Here is a 19,699-nt window from a genome sequence, read left to right on the forward strand (position 1 = left end):
CTTAGAGTTTAGGAGATGCAGGCCTCTGGGGGAGGGGAAAGGGGTGGGTGTACTAGGGGTGGGGGGCGTGCTACTCCTAAGTACTTCAGTGTTTGTTTCCTAAGAGGAGGGACATTTTCTTACATAAGCACAGAAGTTATCAACTTCAGTGCCTTAGCATTGATCCAAAGCTTTAATCTTCAGACTACATTCCAAATGTGTCCATCAGTCCAACAGTAGCCTTCACAGCACTCCCCACTCGAGTACAGGACCCTGCTGAGCATCAGGTTTTGCATTTGGTTGTCATGTCTACTTATCTTCTGTTAAAGAGGAACATTCCCAAAGCCTCTGGCCTTTATGATATTGACAGTTTTGAGGAATGCATTCCCTGCCTTATAAAGATATATTTTAAAATCAAAATCGGCCGGCTGGTGTGGCTCAGTGGTTGAGCATCGACCCATGAACCAAGAGGTCACTGGTTCAATTCCTGGTCAGGGCACATGCCCAGGTTGCAGGCTCGATCCCCAGTAGGGGTTGTGCAGGAGGCAGCCAATCAATGATTCTCTCTTATCACTGCTGTTTCTACCTCTCTCTCCCCATCCCTTCCTCTCTGAAATCAATAAAAATATATTTTAAAAAGAGAATACTTTAAAAACGAAGTCACCTCCAAATAGTCTCAAAACAGTTTCATCGTTTCCCCCCGGTGCCCATAGGAACTAAATTTAGTCCAGAAGCAGAACAAGTGTCCTCATATGTGAGGCAGGAATGTCCTTCGTGGCAACCTGCAGACAACTGGGGAAAAACAAACGCCACTGATTCCAAGAAACAAAAAAGGGGGGTATTAAAAACAAAGGCAGAAAATCAGGTAGAAATCAAACCAATTTGACACAGGCATTGACAAGAGTGGTCCTCCTGCCCGCTCCTACTGTCTGTCTCTCACACATGCTCACACACAACCTTTTCCTCTCAGGGAAACAGCACACACGTACTGGCAAGCCTACCTTGTCTACATTAAGTGGTAATTGGGCAGGTGCCCTGGGCTCCCAGGTGAATGTACTAGAGCAGGGGTCCTCACACTTTTTAAACAGGGGGCCAGTTCACTGTCCCTCAGACCGTTGGAGGGCCGGACTATAGTTTAAAAAAAAAACTATGAACAAATTCCTATGCACACTGCACATATCTTATTTTGAAGTAAAAAACCAAAACGGGAACAAATACAATATTTGTATTTGCATGTGGCCCGCGGGCCGTAGTTTGAGGACCCCTGTACTAAAGCAACGGGAAAAGTAACGTACCCTGTGCCTGAATATTAGCACCAGCAGCCACTGGAGACATGGAGGTCCAGGTCCAAACCCCACCACAATAAAGTGTCGCAGTAAAGAGAAGCCCAATGTTTTCGTTGGTGGAGGGTCTTGCCTTCAATGTGTAAAAAACACACAACATCTGCCCTAACTGGTTTGGCTCAGTGGATAGAGCGCCGGCCTGTGGACTGAAGGGTCCCAGGTTCGATTCCGGCCAAGGGCAATGTACCTTGGTTGTGGGCACATCCCCAGTGGGAGATGTGCAGGAAGCAGCTGATCCATGTTTCTCTCTCATCGATGTTTCTAACTCTCTATCCCTCTACCTTCCTCTCTGTAAAAAATCAATAAAATATATTTTTAAAGAAGAATTAATTCAATAAACTCTAAGATTTAAAAAACAAAACAAAACACAACATCTGTGAAGTGCAATAAAATGAGGCATGCCTGTACAGCTCAACTTTCGAAGACAAAAGCCCCATTTTAAAAATGAGAATAGTGACGAGAGAGTTAGGGTTTCTATCTTAAAAGGCTCTCCTGTTTCACCTCCTCCCCGCTGGGGCCTGAGAGAGGGCGGCTCCCTTTTGTCCCCCTGGAAACCTGGTTTGGATAGAGAGGCAAGTTCTCCATGGGGAAGACACCCCCCATATCATGGGGAGCACAGCCCCCCTGCCTACTGGGCTCCCGGGACAGCGCCTATCCCTGCTGGCACTCCCGGGCCCCCGGTTTTACAGGGCCACTCTGAGCACGAGGACGCGGAGGCCACAGAGCTGTCCAAGGGCCGCAGGAGAGGGGAGAGCTGCGCTCTGACTGATCAGACCCCAGAGCCTCAGCATGAGGCGCACCTGATGCGTGTCATTAGGTCAGAAGTGATGCCGGAGATGTGACGCTCGATGACACTTTCAGGGGGATATCAGAGGAGTCGGTATTTGAGCTGTGCTTGAAAGAACGAGGAAAATTTCAACAGAGTGGGGGGAGGTGCAGAAACAGGAGGCGCAGGCAAGGCTCCCGCCATGGGAGGCCTGGGCTGTGGTGTCCAACAGGAGAGGGAAAGAGCCATTCTGAGGTTCCTGCCGCCTTCAGGAGAAGGGGCCCAGCAGGACGGGGCAGGACGCGGAGCCCAGCCCTGCTGCCCAGAGCCACACCAGGGCCGGTGCCTGAGACAGAAATACCTGGTCAGTAGGTTCAGGTCCGAACCTCCCATCGCAGGCTGTGGGGGAAAAGAGTGAAAGGAAGAGGGCCAGCGAGAGGCAGCACGGAGCGGGCGGCGCTGGGCCCTGTGCCGGCACCGGGAAGAAGGCAGTGGAGGAGCCCCGCCTCTGAGAGCCCTGGGGAATGTGCTCTGGGACGGGAAGCACGGAAGCTGTTGTCACGTCTGACCCAGGGACTGGGGTGCTTTGGCGTCTCTGAGTCAAGCACTGAGGAAGACGAAGACGAGAAGCAAACATTTCTGGGGTCTGACAGCGCCCCTCAGCTCCCAGCCGGCCGTCCTCCGCTATGCGCCAGAAGGCTGGGGGAGGGGTGCTGGAGGAAGTGCCTGAGCCTCTGAGAACACGGGGAGCAGGGGGTTCTGAAGGCTGCCTGGGCGAGGCCTGGACGGCGGAGGGGCTGTGTGACCGGCGGGAGCTGGGCTGCCTGCTCAATCAGCGCCACCACTGACCGCAGTGATCGCTGCTGCTCCTAACGGTTATCTTTTAGAACACACGGCCGCACAGCAACCCCGTGCACAAAGCACTGCCCCTCCTACTGGGGGACCTCGTTAGGGAGAAGCATGCATTGGAGATTACTTACAGATTAGGGAGAACACTGTCCCTTAAGAGGGTTATGGACTCGCCAGGCTCAGAGAATTAGTGAGTCACCAAGACGCTTTCCCGAGAACTCATGTCCCCCGGCTCTTTCTAGAGCAGATATTGGTCTGATATTGACATTTTATTACCTCACTGTCATATACTGTGCTGGTTCCAATTTTATTTCACTTTTCTCAACAGGGAGACGTGCCACACTGAACACGGCTAAAAGGCTGGGTCCAAACGTCATTAGAAAGGAGTCTTTTGCATCTTTGTCCTTTTCCAGGAAAGAGAAATCCCCTAAGTCCCTGCTCTCAACCATCCTGACATTCCAGGGCAGTCATAATTCAGAACTGGACACCTGCCCTTTATGACAACCATTCTTGTAGATAAATGGATTTGACCCTGTAGTCCGCTCTCCAAGTCCTGAAGGTGAGGAGTTCTCATCTCCATGGCCTTACCGTGTTTGCGCCTGTGCACTGGGGGCCAGGCCAGACACAACTACCTGAATGTCACCCACACAGGGTCTTTCAGGAGCTACTGCTCACCTTGTGAAGTTATAAAGTTATTTTCAAATGATTTTTATAAGGAGTAAAGTAGGTTTGTTTTAAAGCCTAGATGTTCCATTTGGAAATTTATATGCATTAGATACCTGATCTGTTCCAAGCTAAGTTTCTGAATTTTGGAAATGTCCCAGATGGGATTCTGCTGCAGTGCAGCTCGTGCCCTCTGTGTGGGCCCTCAGCCCCCGAGGGGCTCCCACAGATGGCCTCCAACCTCTTCAATTCCCTTCACACAGTAGGACCTAAAACAAGGGCTACAGGCCCAGGCAGGCAAGTAGTATTTCCCTGGGCACTACCAAGTTCCTTGAGGGCTTACATCACCCACCAGCCTTCATTCTTGCTCAAGGCCGCTCAGGAAGCTGCACAGAATGGTAACTTGACTTGTGTTATTTTTAAAGTATATATACACTAGTGACCCATCGCGCGAAATCGCGCGAGACTTGGGACCTCCCCACCCCCCGCACCATGTGACTGCCCAGAGTCCCGCCCCACGTGGCCAGCGCACTGCGGCACGCCCGCCCCCCCCCCCCCCCGAGTCCTGGAGTGCCTCCCTGATGCCCTGCCTCTGGGCTGCACAGAGCGGCCACCAGCCCCGCCCCCGCTGTGCGAGATGCCATCTTGTGACGGCATAACGGTGTGAGGGTCAATTTGCATATTACCTCTTTATTATATAGGATTTTTTAAAAATTGATTTCAGAGAGGAAGGGGGAGACAGAATCATCAATCTACTGCCTCCTGCACACCCCCTACTGGGGACTGGGTCCACAACGCAGGCATGTGCCCTGACTGGGAATTTAACCATGACCTCCTGGTTCATAGATAGACAACCCTCAACCACTGAGATACACCGGTGGGTTTGACTTGTATTTTTGTTTTTCATGGATACTCGGTTACAAAAAAATTCAATTCATGTAAAGAAATGTTATTTTATGAAGTGCAAAATGGTGCCTGACTGAAATGGTCGAAGAAAAGAATCAAGTGCTCTGGTTAAACTTAGAAAAAACAACTCTGATCACACCTGGCTATGGTGCAGCAAATCTATATATATAAATTTTAAATTTTAATCCTCACGCATGGATATTTTTTTCCAATCATTTTCAGAGAGAGTGGAAGGGAGGGAGAAAAGCGGGGGGGGAGAGAGAGAGAGAGAGAGAGAGAGAGAGAGAGAGAGAGAGAGAGAGAGAAACATCTATGTGAGAGACAAACATTGATTGGTTGCCTTCTGCATGTGCCCCAGTAGGGGTCGGGGTTTGAAGCTGCAACCCAGGTACATGTCCTTGATTGGGAATCAAACCCGTGACCCTTGGTCCTTGGGCCAACACTCTAACCATTGAGCAACACGGCCAGGACTCCATGTGCATTTTAAGACAAAAAGTCAATTGGCCTATTGGGCATGTTAACAAAACACAATGTGGAGAGAGTTTGAGTTCAAGCCGACTTGCCCACTCCACTGCTTTATTCATAAGGCGTTTCTGGTTGGGGCAGGTAAACATTGCTGCCCCTCCTTTTCTAGACGGGGATTCGCACACCTGGAAACATCACAAGTGCATCGTACCTGTCGTGCCTCAGCGCTCTCATGTCAACGTAGACGGTGGTTGGATCAGGTCCTGAGGTCCCCTGCAAGCAAGGACACAGTGCGGTTAACACGTGTATGTGAGGGAGGAATCTGGGTCTGTTTCCTACAAGCTAGTAAGCACATTTTCGGTGACATCTGAAATGGAATAAAATCTAAAAGCACTGAAACCACCACTCTCTACGATACCTGTTAACTTTCAGTTTGGTAACCTCAATTCCGACAGGAACTTAATAGAGTAACACTGGGCTTTCATGCAGCTTGACTGCCAGTCACACTTATCAAGGTAAGAAAAGAGGCACGCCACACATCTTCCCGAAGAAAAGACGTCTGAAACTGCTGAGACGTCTGCCTGCCAAAGCAGGCCGTCAGGATATGAAGCTTCATTTGCTGAGATACTTGACCAGGTGCGTCCAAAAGTATCTAGAGCTCAAGATACTGAAGGAGAACATGTACAGAAACGGACAGATTAAGGAAGAAGAGACAAGAGCTATCTTGTTCCTTTTAGTTCTACTTCTGTCTCGGTTTCCCTCCAGCTGCAGGGGGTTACTTTCCCGTGATGTAGGCCCAGGAGGTGGTGCGTTTACCGCTAGTCAGCTGGGCAGCCCTCGGTGGTCTGTGGCCTGAGCTATCTGGCTGCTTATTTAACGCAGGGGTCCAGAAATCTTACTTGTACCATAAATCCCTTCAAAACATGTGCTGAGTTGACCTCTAACCAGTGAGCTCTGTCCATGTGAGAGCAATGTCACTAAAGCTACATGACAAGCCAAACATCTACGTACATTTCTCGGGAAGGAAATGCAATGCCCTGCGTAGAAAAAGATGGAACCTAAAACAAGTTGGCCAAGGAATGAGGGCACCCTCAGAATTTGTTTGAAGAACTAAAATTCCTCGGGAGAGAATTTAAATCTTGTACCAAAAGCATATTTATGTATTTTTTAAAAGAGAAATAAAGACACCCTCATAAAGACACACTGTCCCACTGAACAGTCCTGGTCATTGGGATCTCACCAGGGACAGAGCACACGCAGCCAGCTCTAGCGGGAAGCTTACTGCAGTGCAAGCCAAGAGCATTCTTTCTAACCTGGGACCACTGAGTGGAGCTGTGTCACAGGCCAGCGCTGAGTGGAGAAGTGGTTTGATGCTCTCAGTAATGCAAAACACGTAACCATAGAGGGCCAACGAATACGTGAACAATCAGAAGACGGGTCACCAAAAGTAGAAAGTGAAGTAAAACGGAGATGCCTCCGAATGGCAAAGAGGTCACTAATGTTGTGCAATGAATGCAAGCACAGCAGTTGTCACACAACGCGTGGACAGATCTGAGGAATGACGTCACCCTGGGCATCCGTCTTCCTCCCTACCAGGTCTGTAAACCCCAGTCAGACTGTGCACTCAACGCCTAGTCCGTCCCACTGCAGGAAGCTGACAGGTCGGTCTGGGTGGGAGGCACTGGCGTGGATGAAGAGGAAATGCCTACCTGCTGGGCCAGCTTCCACAGCCTGTGGGGCTACAGCAGCAGGAGGTGGGGAACAAGAGAAAGGAGAGAACACCAGGCCAACAGAAACCAAAAACAAATGACACACAACAGACACAGAAACAAAACAACCCAATAATAAAAAACGGGATGAAGAAGAGGAAGGGGGAGGGAGGAGAATGCAACAAGCGGGGAACAAAGTAAAAAGAAGATCAAAATCAATGTCAAATATGGAAATTGTCAAAATCAATCACTATACCATTAAAGGCTAAAAAAAAAAAATCTTAAAAAGATGCCAACATACCCACAAAGCAACAGAATAAAGTAATAGGTGACTGCCATGGACACACAGATATAAGTACTTCTTTCTTTCTTTCTTTCTTTCTTTCTTTCTTTCTTTCTTTCTTTCTTTCTTTCTTTTTTAATCACATAAGGTTCAGTGGTAGTACTGGGTAGTAAAGTTTCATGGTACCTTTTTAAAGTTACCTTTCTTTTCAGAGAGAAGTAAGGAGTATGAATTATAAAGCTGAGTGTTCCTCATTGAAACAGTTCCAAGTTTCCTATCACAGTAATGAAGGGAACCTGGAAGCTTTTACATCTAAACTTCTCACCTACAAGATTAGGTACAAGAAAGAGGCCAAAGGACTTCTGCAGCATGAAAGGACCAAACACCAGGACACCAGGCTCACAGGTGATCTACTCAGCATCCTGTGCCAGTTCCTCATGCCTGCTGACCCCGAAGACACCTCCTGCCATTTTCTTTTCACCTTCCGTGATTTTGGTACCCATCTCTACCCCTATTAAATTACCCATACTGGCATGGTGGTAAAACTCCAGAAAGCAGCAATCCAGGCCAAGTCCTTTGATACAATCTGTTTTTCCCAGAAATGCAGGAGGGGTGGAAGTCATCCCGTGGCCCCTGGACTGATGCCGCTGCTGTGCCTGTATGGCCCCACGGAGCCCTCTCCCTACAGTCACAGCACCAGGCGGATTCCAGCGCTGACAAGGGCAGCAATACAGCAGTTGTCTTAACTTGGTGATAAACAAAGCCAGATGAAGAAACTACCACTACTCAACTAGGAAGTGAGTCTATAAAAAAACCAATGGTTCCAGAGGTAAAATGATGATCTGACCTCCTCTCTGTTCCTCCCTTCGTGATGGTAACCATGGCTACTGCTTTCTCTCAGCACCTTTATGTTTAGGAAACAGGCAGGACTCGAAGATGGCGAAGAACAGGGCCAGTGAAGGTGCATGCACTTGGAAGGCAAGGAGGACTTTTACTGGATCTCTTCACGATAAATGCAGTGGTTTAAAATAGTGTCCTTTGTCATTCCTTGAACTTTAAATATTAATTGGAACAAAAGTCAGTATTCTCTCTATATTATCTAATTCATAACTTTTGTTATAATGGCTCAAGGTTATATCTTGAAAAAATACAGATGTTTAGGAACTAATTTCCTAACTTACAGATGTGTGGAAGAAACATACACAGCCACTGGAACAAGACCATCTGCTCCACTGTCAAGGGTACTTGGAGATGGAGACAGGGAGTTAACATGTAGGTGTTCCCAAATTTCAAAAATCCTAAGGTATAACAATCTGAGATCGCAAGATACATATTAGGAGTGCTTATTTAGCAAAATCTTTGCTAAGGAATGCAAGCCAGGTTTTCTTCTTTTTTTAAAATATATATATTTTATTGATTTTTTTACAGAGAGGAAGGGAGATAGAGAGTTAGAAACTTCGATGAGAGAGAAACATCCATCAGCTGCCTCCTGCACATCTCCCACTGGGGATGTGCCCGCAACCCAGGTACATGCCCTTGACCGGAATCAAACCCAAGACCTTTCAGTCCGCACGCCGACGCTCTATCCACTGAGCCAAACCGGTTTCAGCAAGCCAGGTTTTCTTTAAATGAGGAGATCCCTAATGCATAGAACTGTTCCCAAGTACTTAAAGATCATCAAATACTTAAAGAAAGGACCGGAAGGAAAGTAAAGGAAAGACAAAGAAAATGAGTAACAGCCCGTGGAAGAAAAACAAATGGTCAATAAATACAATGATTTGTGTTTTTTTTTAGAGAGAGAATGGAAGGGAGGGAGAAGGAAGGGAGAGAGAGAAGGAGGGAAAGAGGGAGGGAGAGAGACATCAATGAGAGAGAGAGAAACATTGATTGGATGCCTCCTGAACATATCCCCACCTGGGATTGAACCCACAACCCAGGTATGTGCCCTGACAGGGAATCAAACCCATAACCTTCTTGGTATATAGGTTGATACTCCAATCAACTGAGTCAGAGCTGTGTCTTTATTTTTAAATGCAGTTTGTTGAGAAAAAAAAAAAAAGGTAAACTCAGTTTGTTGTAGGCTATGTATATATGGATATTGCTTTTTAAGAATCCAACCTCATGGAGTGGATTACTGATGTTAAGATGTTTAAATCTATCTTATGCATTTCTAAAAAAATTCATTCCATCTATTTTTCCTCCTTTAAGTCTTCTTGTATATTGAATATATTTTAATAGATCCATTTTATGTCCTCTGTAGGTGTGTTAGCTTTAACTTTTAAAAAGTTTGAATTTAGTGGTTATTAAGGCATATATCTTCAATATATCACAGTCTATATGGTATAAGAACCTTACAATAGTAGAGACAGTATACTTCTACTTCTCCCCTCTCAACCTCTGGGAAGTTTTCATACAGTAAGGCTTTTTCATATGTTATAAATCGCACAATATATTACGGGTTTTATGAAAGTAGTCAACTACCTTCTAAAGAGATTTAAATAACAAGAAAAAAATATTGCAAGTTGACCTATGCAGTTGCCATTTCCAGCATTACTTGTGCAGACCTAGATTTCAATCTAGTATCATTTCTCTTTTGCCTAAAGGATTTCTGTTCATATTTCTCATTGTGTGGGTCTGCTGGCGGTAAATTCACAGCATTTGTGAGGCTAAAAAGTTTTTATTTAGCCTTTGCTCTTCAAAAATATTTCCACTGAATATAAAATTCTAGGTTGCCAATATTTTTCTCTCAGTATTTATAGAAAGTTCTCTGCTTTCTTCTTTCTTACATCATTTCTGATAAAGAATTTTAAGTCATCCTCATCTTTGTTCCTGTGTAACTTGATTTTTTTCTTGGCTGTTTTTAAGACTTTCCTTGTATCATTGGTTTTGAGCAACTTAATTGATCACTGTCCTTCATGTTATGTTAGAGGTAGCTGAGCGCTGGGATTTGTAGGTTTATAGTTTGATCAAATTTGAATATTTCTTCATGTACTTTTCCTGAAATCCCCTTGTTCCTCTTTTTTTTTTGGGGGGGGGGGGACTCCAATTATATGTATATTAAATCCCTTGTAGTTTTCCATTTCTTAAAATTATTTTTTCTATGTTTTATTTTGGAAAGTTTCTACTGCTATGTGTTCAAGTTCACTAATCTTCTCTTCTGTTGTTGATTTCATCCAGTATATTTTTCATCTCACATATTAGAGTTTTCACTTCTATAAGTTCAATTTCAGCTTTTTTCCTTTTCAACATTCTGTTTCTTCTTAACTTTTGAATATCTGAAATATGGTTAAAATAACTCTTTTATTGTCCTTGGACCCAAAATCTGTATCTGTGTCAGTTTTGTTCAGTTTTGATTGGTATTTACTGCTTCCTGGTATGCCTGGTAATTTTTTTTTAATATATTTTATTGATTTTTTACAGAGAGGAAGGGAGAGAGATAGAGAGTCAGAAACATCGATGAGAGAGAAACATCGATCAGCCGCCTCCTGCACATCCCCCACCGGGGATGTGCCCGCAACCCAGGTACATGCCCTTGACCAGAATCGAACCTGGGACCTTTCAGTCCGCAGGCCGACGCTCTATCCACTGAGCCAAACCGGTTTCGGCTATGCCTGGTAATTTTTGATAGGATGTCAGACATTGTAATTTGACTTTGTTGGGTGCTGGATATATTTGTATTCCTACAAATTCTTTAAAAAATTCTTACTTATTTATTGGTTTGAGAGAGAGAGCGGAAAGGAAGGATGGAGGGAGGGAGGGAGGAAGGGAAAAGGAGGGAAGGAGGGGGGAAAGGAGGGAGGATAAAAGGGAGGGAGAGATTTGTTATTTCATTTATTTATGCATTCACTGGTTGATTCTTGTATGTGCCCTGACTGGGGATAGAACCTGCAACTGTGGTGAATCAGGGTGATGCGCTAACCAACTGAGCTACCAAGTCAGGGCATTCCTGTAAATTCTTGAGCTTTGTTCCACATCAAATTACTTGGAAAGAGCTTGATCCTCAAGGTTCTTCTTTTTCTTTTTTTAATTCTTTATTGTTGAAAGTATTACACATGTTTCCTTTCCCTCCCATTGACCTCTCCCAGCCCACTCCCACTGCCCATGTAGTTCTTCCTTTTAAGGTTGGTTAGGTGGGCCCAGAGCGGTGCTCTCGTGGCTGATGAGATTTTCAGTCTGACTGGGAGGAAGAAGCACTACTCCCTTGAAGCCTTTGGCTGGTTCTGTTCCGGCTTTGGTTAGTTCCTTATATAAAATGATGCTTTAATCGGGGTATGCTGACTGGTGTTCACCTGGATACGTGGGGAGGTCCTCTGTGGACACTTGGGGAGGGTCTCTCCGGCACCCTGTTCTGTGGGCGGTAGCAGCCCTCAGCTCCATCTCCTCCGCTCAAGGAGCACCCGGGGCTCTGCCTCAGTTCCACTCCCTGCACCGCAGTTCACACACTCTCTCAAGGCAGCAATCTGAGGAAGTCACAGGGGAAGCTTGTCTCTCAGGGATCTGTTTCGTGCTGCCAGGGGTCCAGTGTCTTCTTTATATACCTGCCTACTCTTTGCTTCAGAAGAGAGAGCAAATCTGGTCCCTGCTGCTTCATCTTGGCTAATCAGGAACCCGATTTCTAAGACTTGAACTTGTTCCCTCCCTCCTTATCTGTCAGATGTCTCTAGGTATAATTTGCATGCAATAAAATTTACCCTTAGGTGTACAAGTTGATTTTGTCAAGTGTATACAGTCATATAACCAGTTTCACAGTCAAGACAGAAAGTTTTCGTCACTTCAAACGTCCTGTACTGCCGTTTTGCAGCAATCTGACTCTTGTGCCTCCAGCTTTGCCTCAGGAACCTTGCATGGTATGCAGACTTCTGTGTCTGGCTTCCTTCACTCAGCAAACTGGTCCTGAGAGACTTCCATGCTGCTCCACGTAGGAGCCGTCTACTCCTTGCCATGACCAAATAGCATTCCATTGCCCGGGCAGACGACTCCTGCCCTTCAGCCTCAGTTAGTGGACTCCAAGCTGTTCCTAACTCTTGACGATTATGAACAGGCTGCTATAAACCTGTGTAGGCCCCTGAGAGAACACACCTTTTCATCTCTTGGTAAACACCCAGGAATGGAATTGCTAGGTCACAGGGTAAGTCCATGTTCAACTGCACAAGAAACGGACACACTGCTCTCCAAAGCAACTGTGCCAGCCCAACAGCCAAGTCCAAGGCTCCAAAACTGCCCCCATCCTCGCCAGCACTTGACACCATTAGTCTGTCTCTTTTTTGTCTAACAGTCAGTATTGCTAGAAGTTTATCAGACTTATTAAATTTGATGAAGACTCAACTTTTGCCTTCTTGATTTCCCCCATTCATCTAATTTCTATTTCATTCATTCATACATTTATTTTTATTTTTTCTTCAGAGGGAGTGAAAACTTGGCTTGTTTGCTAGGCTGGACTGTGGTGGTCCATGCCATGAATTGGCAAACTGACTAAAGAAACCCCTGAGCCAAAAAAAGAAAAAAAAAAGAAGGCCTCCCTGTTGCTGCAATCTTCCAGGAACACAGCCACGCCCACTCATTCACATTTCCTGTTTCTGCTTCCAGCTCGGACACCAGAGCTGGGCCTGTGTAATGAGACCCTGGGGTCGCAGACCAAGCTCTTTCCTCTCTGGTCCACAGAACGACATGAAATCACGGCTGTTTCTGTGGATGCTGCTGAGGTTAAAGGACAAAGGAGAAGCTCGGACACTTCTATTCTTGATTCAAGGCTGAAAACGTTCTATGACTGGTAAGGAATCACTTGGTCATGTGCCAAGAGATTACCCAAACCGAAGTGAACATGTGGTGTAAAGCTTGTGAGTCCAACAAGTGCTGGGCACCTGAGCATAGTCCACTAGGCCCCTACACTCTCCCGGGGCTATTTCCAAAGTTCCTGAAGGTTCAGATGGAAAGGCATACTTAGCACCTGGCCGCACCAACCAAGTGCTTGCAAGTGGTAATGGCCAGTGCCCAGCACACATCAGACATGCAAACGTACAGAGGAATGAGTGAGTACGCCCCTCCTTTCCTCTCCCTTCCGTCCATGGTGGTGAACGTTCAATCTGGTCTACAGCTTGCAGAATATCCATGGTAAAATGGTCGTTACCCGGAAACCCTGGACCTGGAAACTGGTCTCAGTAACTGCTGAGGCTTCAGTTCTCTTTGAACAGAGGGTGGATGTATTATTGGTTAGTAAACGTTACATTATCATGTTTGTTTGTGTGTGTTTTTTTTTTTTTGGGGGGGGGGAGTGGTAATGATGTTTAAGAATGGGATGAAGAGCCCAGCCAGTGTGGCTTAGTGGTTGAGTATCAACCTATGAACCTGGAGGTCATGGTTTGATTCTCAGTCAGGGCATATGCCTGGGTTGCAGGCTCAATCCCCAGTAGGGGGCGTGCAGGAGGCAGCCAATCAATGATTCTCTCTCATCATTGACGTTTCTCTCTCCCTCTCTCCCTTTCTCTCTGAAATCAATCAAAACGTATTTAAAAAAAAAGAATGGCATGAAGAGTATGTGTTAATGTTGGGCAGCCAACAGGATGAGCTGAAGTAACCACTGGTCATTCACTTCTGGTCACCAAGCATCTGAACCCTCTTTCTGTATTTGGGGGAACTCCTCCACTTTAGGAACCTGGCTGCATAGGAGAGCCTCTGTCCCTCTATAGTAACTAAAAATATCCAGTGCTCTCCTTCCCGGCTTTCCTGGAAGCCAGCCTGTGGGTAGGTAACCAAGCCTGCTGATTAGTTGCATCCACGCAGAGCACAAGGGAGCACGCTCTTGTCCTTGGCAGTGGGGTGTCCGTGACGGGGGCCAGGCTGCAGATGTGCTCATGGTGGTGCCTGGCCAGATGGTTGGTGGTACAGATCCCCAGCTGCACAGTCCTAAACCTGGCCCTAAGCGCCTCCGTGCTTCTGAGGGCACACCAATGACAGCGTGACAGATTCCTGCTCATTTCAGTTGCCAGGAGGTTCCTGCTGCCTACCAGGTGGAATGACTGACACTCTGGGTAATTAAGAATAGGGGGCCCTTGGTCTCCAGTGTCAATTATTATGATCTGGGACAACATACACCAGTGGGAGAAGCTGTGACAGTTTCAGCTGAATGTGACCAATCCCCTGGAGCATAAACACCCAGCAGCACCTGGTTTACTTTCACTTCCCCCTTCTAAAAGCAGTGGAGGGGGAAATGAATTGAGAGCTCAAATTAATGGAAGTCTTATTACTAAGACTATTCATTTTATTTTGAGAATTACTAAAGATTTACATCGCCCTCTGAGCCTCCGATTTTTTCAACAATCAATGAGTCTACCTCTCCTCATCAGAATGGCTGTATTTCTCTTTCATTGTATGAATTTCAAGATTTAAGGTTTACTGTTACTTTTGATTTACAGCGGGGCCTTGACTTACGAGTGTCCCGACTAACGAGTTTTTTGAGATACCAGCTGTCTCTCCGCTGATTTTTTGCATTGAGTTGCTAGAGTAATTTGAGTTAACGAGCTCCTTAATGAGCTTGGTCTCGGAACGAATTAAACTCGTAAGTCAAGGCCCCACTGTATTTCTACACAGCTATTCACAATAAAACTTTCCTTTCAGATAAACGAATCGTTATTTTTCTACAAAATAACAAAGTTTCTGTGTCGGGTGGCTTAAAGGTTTTCCCTAATAGAGCAAAAAATGAAATCTGTTTTGGAAAATAGAAGACCCCATTTTCCCCTCCCTTCCGCGGGTGAGCAGGATGCTAATTTTTCTGTTACAATGAAGCAAATTTCTAAATCTAATAGAACCAAAGACCTTTCAGCTTATACTCTGAGAAGAGTAATTGTGGCTACAGGCAGAGGTTAATAAACAAGTGACACTTCTTAAGAGGACTAAGGGAAATTTATGTTAAAGCCAATTAAACTCAGAAGTTATTAATGTGGTCTTTCTAATGTACACTTTTGTCATAAATCCAACCAACTGAACTCGTTTTAAATTAAAGTCATTTTTTAACAGCTAAAGATGCTGGGAAATGCCATTCCTCCGTTTAACAAATGGCTCGTACTTCTACATTTTTCTTCTGCAGAGTCTACAGCATACCAATAGTTCAGGAAAAGTCAAAGTCATCCACACGGCGTTAGGAGTCCATTCCTAAAGCCCTGACATGGAATTCCATGTCTAATAATTGATGTGGCCATTCCTGTCTCAAAATGATACCTGGGCAAACAAGTCACTCAGTTTCCAAGATTCAAGAGCTTCACAGACATTGCCACCATTTTCTACTTTTCTACCTTTAAGAGTGTCTCATTTAGATTTTTATATTTGCCCATTTGTGTACCTGGCAATATTTGTCATTTTTCATAAATTTTGCTTATTTGAAACACACACCAGGGTTTCACATAACAGCACGAGAGCAGGTGCCATGAAGTCATGGCAGCACTGCTCTGGGCTTGGGCACAAAGCCGCTCCTGGTAGGTGTCCCCTGCACCCCCACACCCCGCTCCGCGCCAACAGTGCCAGCAGAGGGAAGCCCGCCTGTCACAGCACATTCCGCACAGAGATGTGTGTCTTTCGAACTACTCCATTAGCTCACACGGAAACAGGAATTTTGATTTAAAATGTTAGAGGAAAGGAAACAGTTGAAAACAGAAGACAGGCCCTAACCAATTTGGCTCAGTGGATAGAGCGTCAGCCTGCGGGCTGAAGGGTCCCAGGTTCGATTCGGGTCAAGGGCATGTACCTTCGTTGCGGGCACATCACCAGTGGGGGGTGTGCAAGAGGCAGCTGATCGATGTTTCTCTCTCATCAATGTTCCTAACTCTCTATCCCTCTCTCTTCCTCTCTGTAAAAAATTAATAAAATATATTTAAATAAACAAACAAACAAAAAACCCAGAAGACAGGCTGCTCTGCCTGCACACAGTTCAATTTTGCAAAAACGGAAGTTTACAGAGCTGTTATTTCATTGGATACTCACAAGTAGAATTGACACCTAACAAAGCTGCAAAATGCTGCATTTGTTGAAAGCACTGGCTGCCTGGATTCTATAGTCTGCGAGCAGGGAGACTGTGTTCTGTGGCTGCTTAGCTCCCTGCTTTGTCCATCAGGAAAGCTTCACTTCGCTTCTCTGAGCCTGTTTCTCTCACTGTACAATGAAATGACTGAACTCCCCCTCCAAGAGCTGTGGGGATAGATACTAGATGCTGCCTAGAACTGAAGGGTCCAATACACTTGTTAAAGAACAGTGTTGCTTTTTTTTTTTTTTTTTTTTTTTGGCTGAGCGTGCATGCCTTTTTTTTTTTTTTCTTCAATAGTGCAGCCTGGACCTGCTGTCTGAGATGCCAATGCTGCGGGAAGCCTGAAGAGCGCTACACCCTGCTTTCCGCTCACAAGGACGTGTGACAGGTGGCACGGTGGACGTCCGCCTGCTGAGCTTCACCCTGTGCTCCATTCCCGAGAACATTCAGTGCTGCCATGAACCCCCTTCACACAGGAGGCCTGTCTGAAGGGTTATTCTCTCATGTGAGTCGGGTGTGCAGGAGCAGGGACTGCACTCAGGACTTCCAAGAAATGGATTCACTTCAAGAAGTGACTGACTTTGGGAGACACTGAGTTCTCCAACAGCTTTTCACAGAGCACAGGGCCGGAAGTGGGGTAGATAAGTCTGTATAAAACGTGCTAGAAAGTATAAAGTGGGAGAGACAATGGGCCACCGGAGGTCGACAGAAGAAGATATATCCAGCTGCAGGGATGGGAAAGGAGACCTGGAAAAGAAGCGGTGTCCGACACATGACGATGGCGGCAGCCCATTTCAGGGCCAGAACAGCGGGTCGGGGTGTCAGGAAGTGAAAACATGAATGACTCTACGGCAGACACTGTCGTTTCATATCAGATTGTTAAGAGGGGAAGAGAAGCTTGAGGTTGGATCGTGAAAGGTTCAGGTGCCATCAATGAAAACTATTCTTCAAAGCAAAATGAAAACACACACCCTAATTTATCTCTGTATAGCTTTACATTCTCATGTGTCAGATACGCTTCATTCTCAGTCATGGAAACATGTCAGTTGTTTCACTCTGCCTTTCCCCGACCAGGGAACCCCCTGGAAGGTGGCACCCACGGACCTCACACAACACTGCCAGAGACCACAGCCTGTGAACTCACTCCGCATCCCCTGGATGTGGCTCTGTTCCTCGTTGGACAGAGGTCGAGACGCCTCCCTTCCAACAGGCTGCCTCTGCTAAAACTCCTGGAGCCGAACTGCAGCCCAGTGAGTAAGGATGACAGACAACCCGACTGAGAAAACAATACTGTCAAAAACAGCAAATCGACTGGAAACAAATACATCCATTCACCGATTTCACATCTATTAGCAGCTGCTGCTCCAAAGGGAAAACCATGTATATTTTTCTTTTTTCTTTTTTTTTCCCGTCTGTAAGAACTTGCAGCTTATCAGCTGACAAGGCCAACTTTATTTTCCTTTATTTTTTTTTATTGTTTAAAGTATTACAAATAGTAGTACATATGTCTCCTTTTTGTTTTCCAATTGATCTCCCCCCAGCCTCCCCTCGCCCCCCCCCATACATGCCCTAAACCCCCTGCCCCCAGTGTCTTGCGTCCATAGTTTATGCTTATATGCATGCATACAAGTCCTTCGGTTGATCTCTTACCCGCCCCCCAACCCTCCCCACTGTAGTTTGACAATCTGTTTAATTCGGCTCTGCCTCTGTATCTATTCTTTCTCATCAGTTTATAATGTTCTTTATTATCCATAAATGAGTGAGCTCATGTGGTATTTTTCTTTCACTGACTGACTTATTTCACTTAGCATAATGCTCTCCAGGTTCATCCATGCTGTTGCAAATGGTAAGAATTCCTTCCTTTTTATAGCAGCATAGTATTCCATTGTGTAGATGTACCACAGTTTTCTAGTTCACTCATCTGCTGATGGGCATTTAGGCTGTTTCCAAATCTTAGCTATTATAAATTGTGCTGCTATGAACATAGGGGTGCATATATCCTTTCTTATTGGTGTTTCTGTTTTCTTAGGATATATTCCTAGAAGTGGGATTACTGGGTCAAATGGCAGTTCCATTTTTAATTTTTTGAGGAAATGCCATACTGTTTTCCACAGTGGCTGCAGCAGTCTGCATTCCCACCAGCAGTGAAGTGTATATTTTTCAATGGCTTTAAATATTCAGGTACAGAGTTTGGAATATTTTAGCCTTTTGTGTTTATTATTATTATTATTTACATTAAGGGATTAATGATCTCTGGGTAGATGAAATTATGGGTATTATTTGCTGATTGGCTAACCTGTATTTTGGTTATTACTTTCAAAAACATTTATTATGCACCAGGCCCCTTAGAAGTACACGGGGAGCAAGAGACATGGGATTTCTGCCCTCAGACCTGGGCTCTGCCTGAGATTGTTCTTTTAATAGCCAATCAGCAGAGGTAATTTTTCCATTATTTTTGTTTCTTCCTGCTTCATGCTTCCTTGAGGCTTCTGATTGGAGTTGACACAGCAGCTACTAAGAACGGCTCTAATTCGGTCACACCAGCTGTAGTGTGCTGGCTGATTCTGAGTGACAGAGTAGGACTGAATGACGGTGCCCACCCACAGGGGCAAAACAAAATAACAGCTGGCTCTGTGTGTGTGGTGCCATCATCACACATTTCTAACGTCTGAAAGATCGGAACAGAAAGTGGACGTTTCGCTGACCAGCCTCAAGGCTTTGCACTCCCTGCCCCCTGTGCCTGAATTCTGCACTTGGTTCATGTCACAGAGCACTCGGCTGCCACTTCACCTCCTAGAGAAGCCTCCCTGGCCACCCTCCCTAAAACTGCCTCCTGTGTGTCCAAGCCATTCTTCACCCTCTCACTCCGTTTATTTTGACTAAAAATATTTTCTTCACTTACTCAAAAAAATTATCTGTGTTTTTACTGCCCTTCTCACTGATTACAAGGAAATGTTCAATGAGGACAAGAAGTTGGTTGTGAGCAGCCACTTTAGAGAGACTTAGAGGGGACTTAGAGAGAGTGGGTGGGCAGGGAGTAGAGGCCAGGGTGACTTGTGTCAACTGGTCTTCGTTCCAGCACCTGCTGTGAGTCAAGCCTTTATTGTTTTAAGATGTTTGACGAACAAACTCTGCAACTGAGCTTGTCCTGGGTGAAGCTGTGGGCAGGGCCCAGGGGAGAACATTCCTACACCACTTTCCCTTCCTTTCTCTCAGGCCTCCGACCTGGCACAGTGATCGCCATGGACTGGACCTCACGTTAGTTCAGAAAGAGAAAGGAGTAGTGGAGATACTCGGCAGCAGACTAATAAAGAAAGAAAATAAGTATGTATGTTTTTTAGCGGTGGTTAATGCAAGGCTACCTTAGGAGGGCGGCCTCACGCCTATGCCACAGAAGTGCAGCTGTAATTGTAATTTCTAAATTGCCACCATAGCAGCAAACTGCCAAACCTGCTTCATGTTTGGAATTCTTCCTGCAGAAATCACTGTCTACATACACAAAACTAAGTACTTCAAAAGACAAGATTTCTTGCCACAATGAAACATTTGTCTAGTGCAGGGGTCCTCAAACTTTTTAAACAGGGGGCCAGTTCACTGTCCCTCAGACCGTTGGAGGGCCAGACTATAGTTAAAAAAAAACAAAAAACTATGAACAAATTCCTATGCACACTGCACATATCTTATTTTGAAGTAAAAAAAAAAAACAAAAAAAAAACCACAAAA

The 19,699-nt window shown here is 45.5% G+C and overlaps 1 protein-coding gene across 5 annotated transcripts in view; it reads right to left on the reverse strand.

The window, feature by feature from the left end:
- The window catches only part of DIP2C (disco interacting protein 2 homolog C), a 376,691-nt gene that overhangs the window by 16,915 nt on the left and 340,077 nt on the right, over positions 1 to 19,699 (reverse strand). For 4 of the 5 annotated variants that reach the window (XM_059662882.1, XM_059662881.1, XM_059662883.1 and 1 more), the window contains one exon: positions 5,183 to 5,244. In XM_059662882.1, coding sequence (XP_059518865.1) covers positions 5,183 to 5,244 — 62 coding nt within the window. Of the gene's footprint in view, positions 1 to 5,182; positions 5,245 to 6,587; positions 6,711 to 19,699 lie in introns of those variants that run through there. The other variant, XM_059662885.1, reaches the window with a different exon arrangement.

This window comes from Myotis daubentonii, chromosome 1 (genome assembly GCF_963259705.1).
Source record: "Myotis daubentonii chromosome 1, mMyoDau2.1, whole genome shotgun sequence".
NCBI lineage: Eukaryota > Metazoa > Chordata > Mammalia > Chiroptera > Vespertilionidae > Myotis > Myotis daubentonii.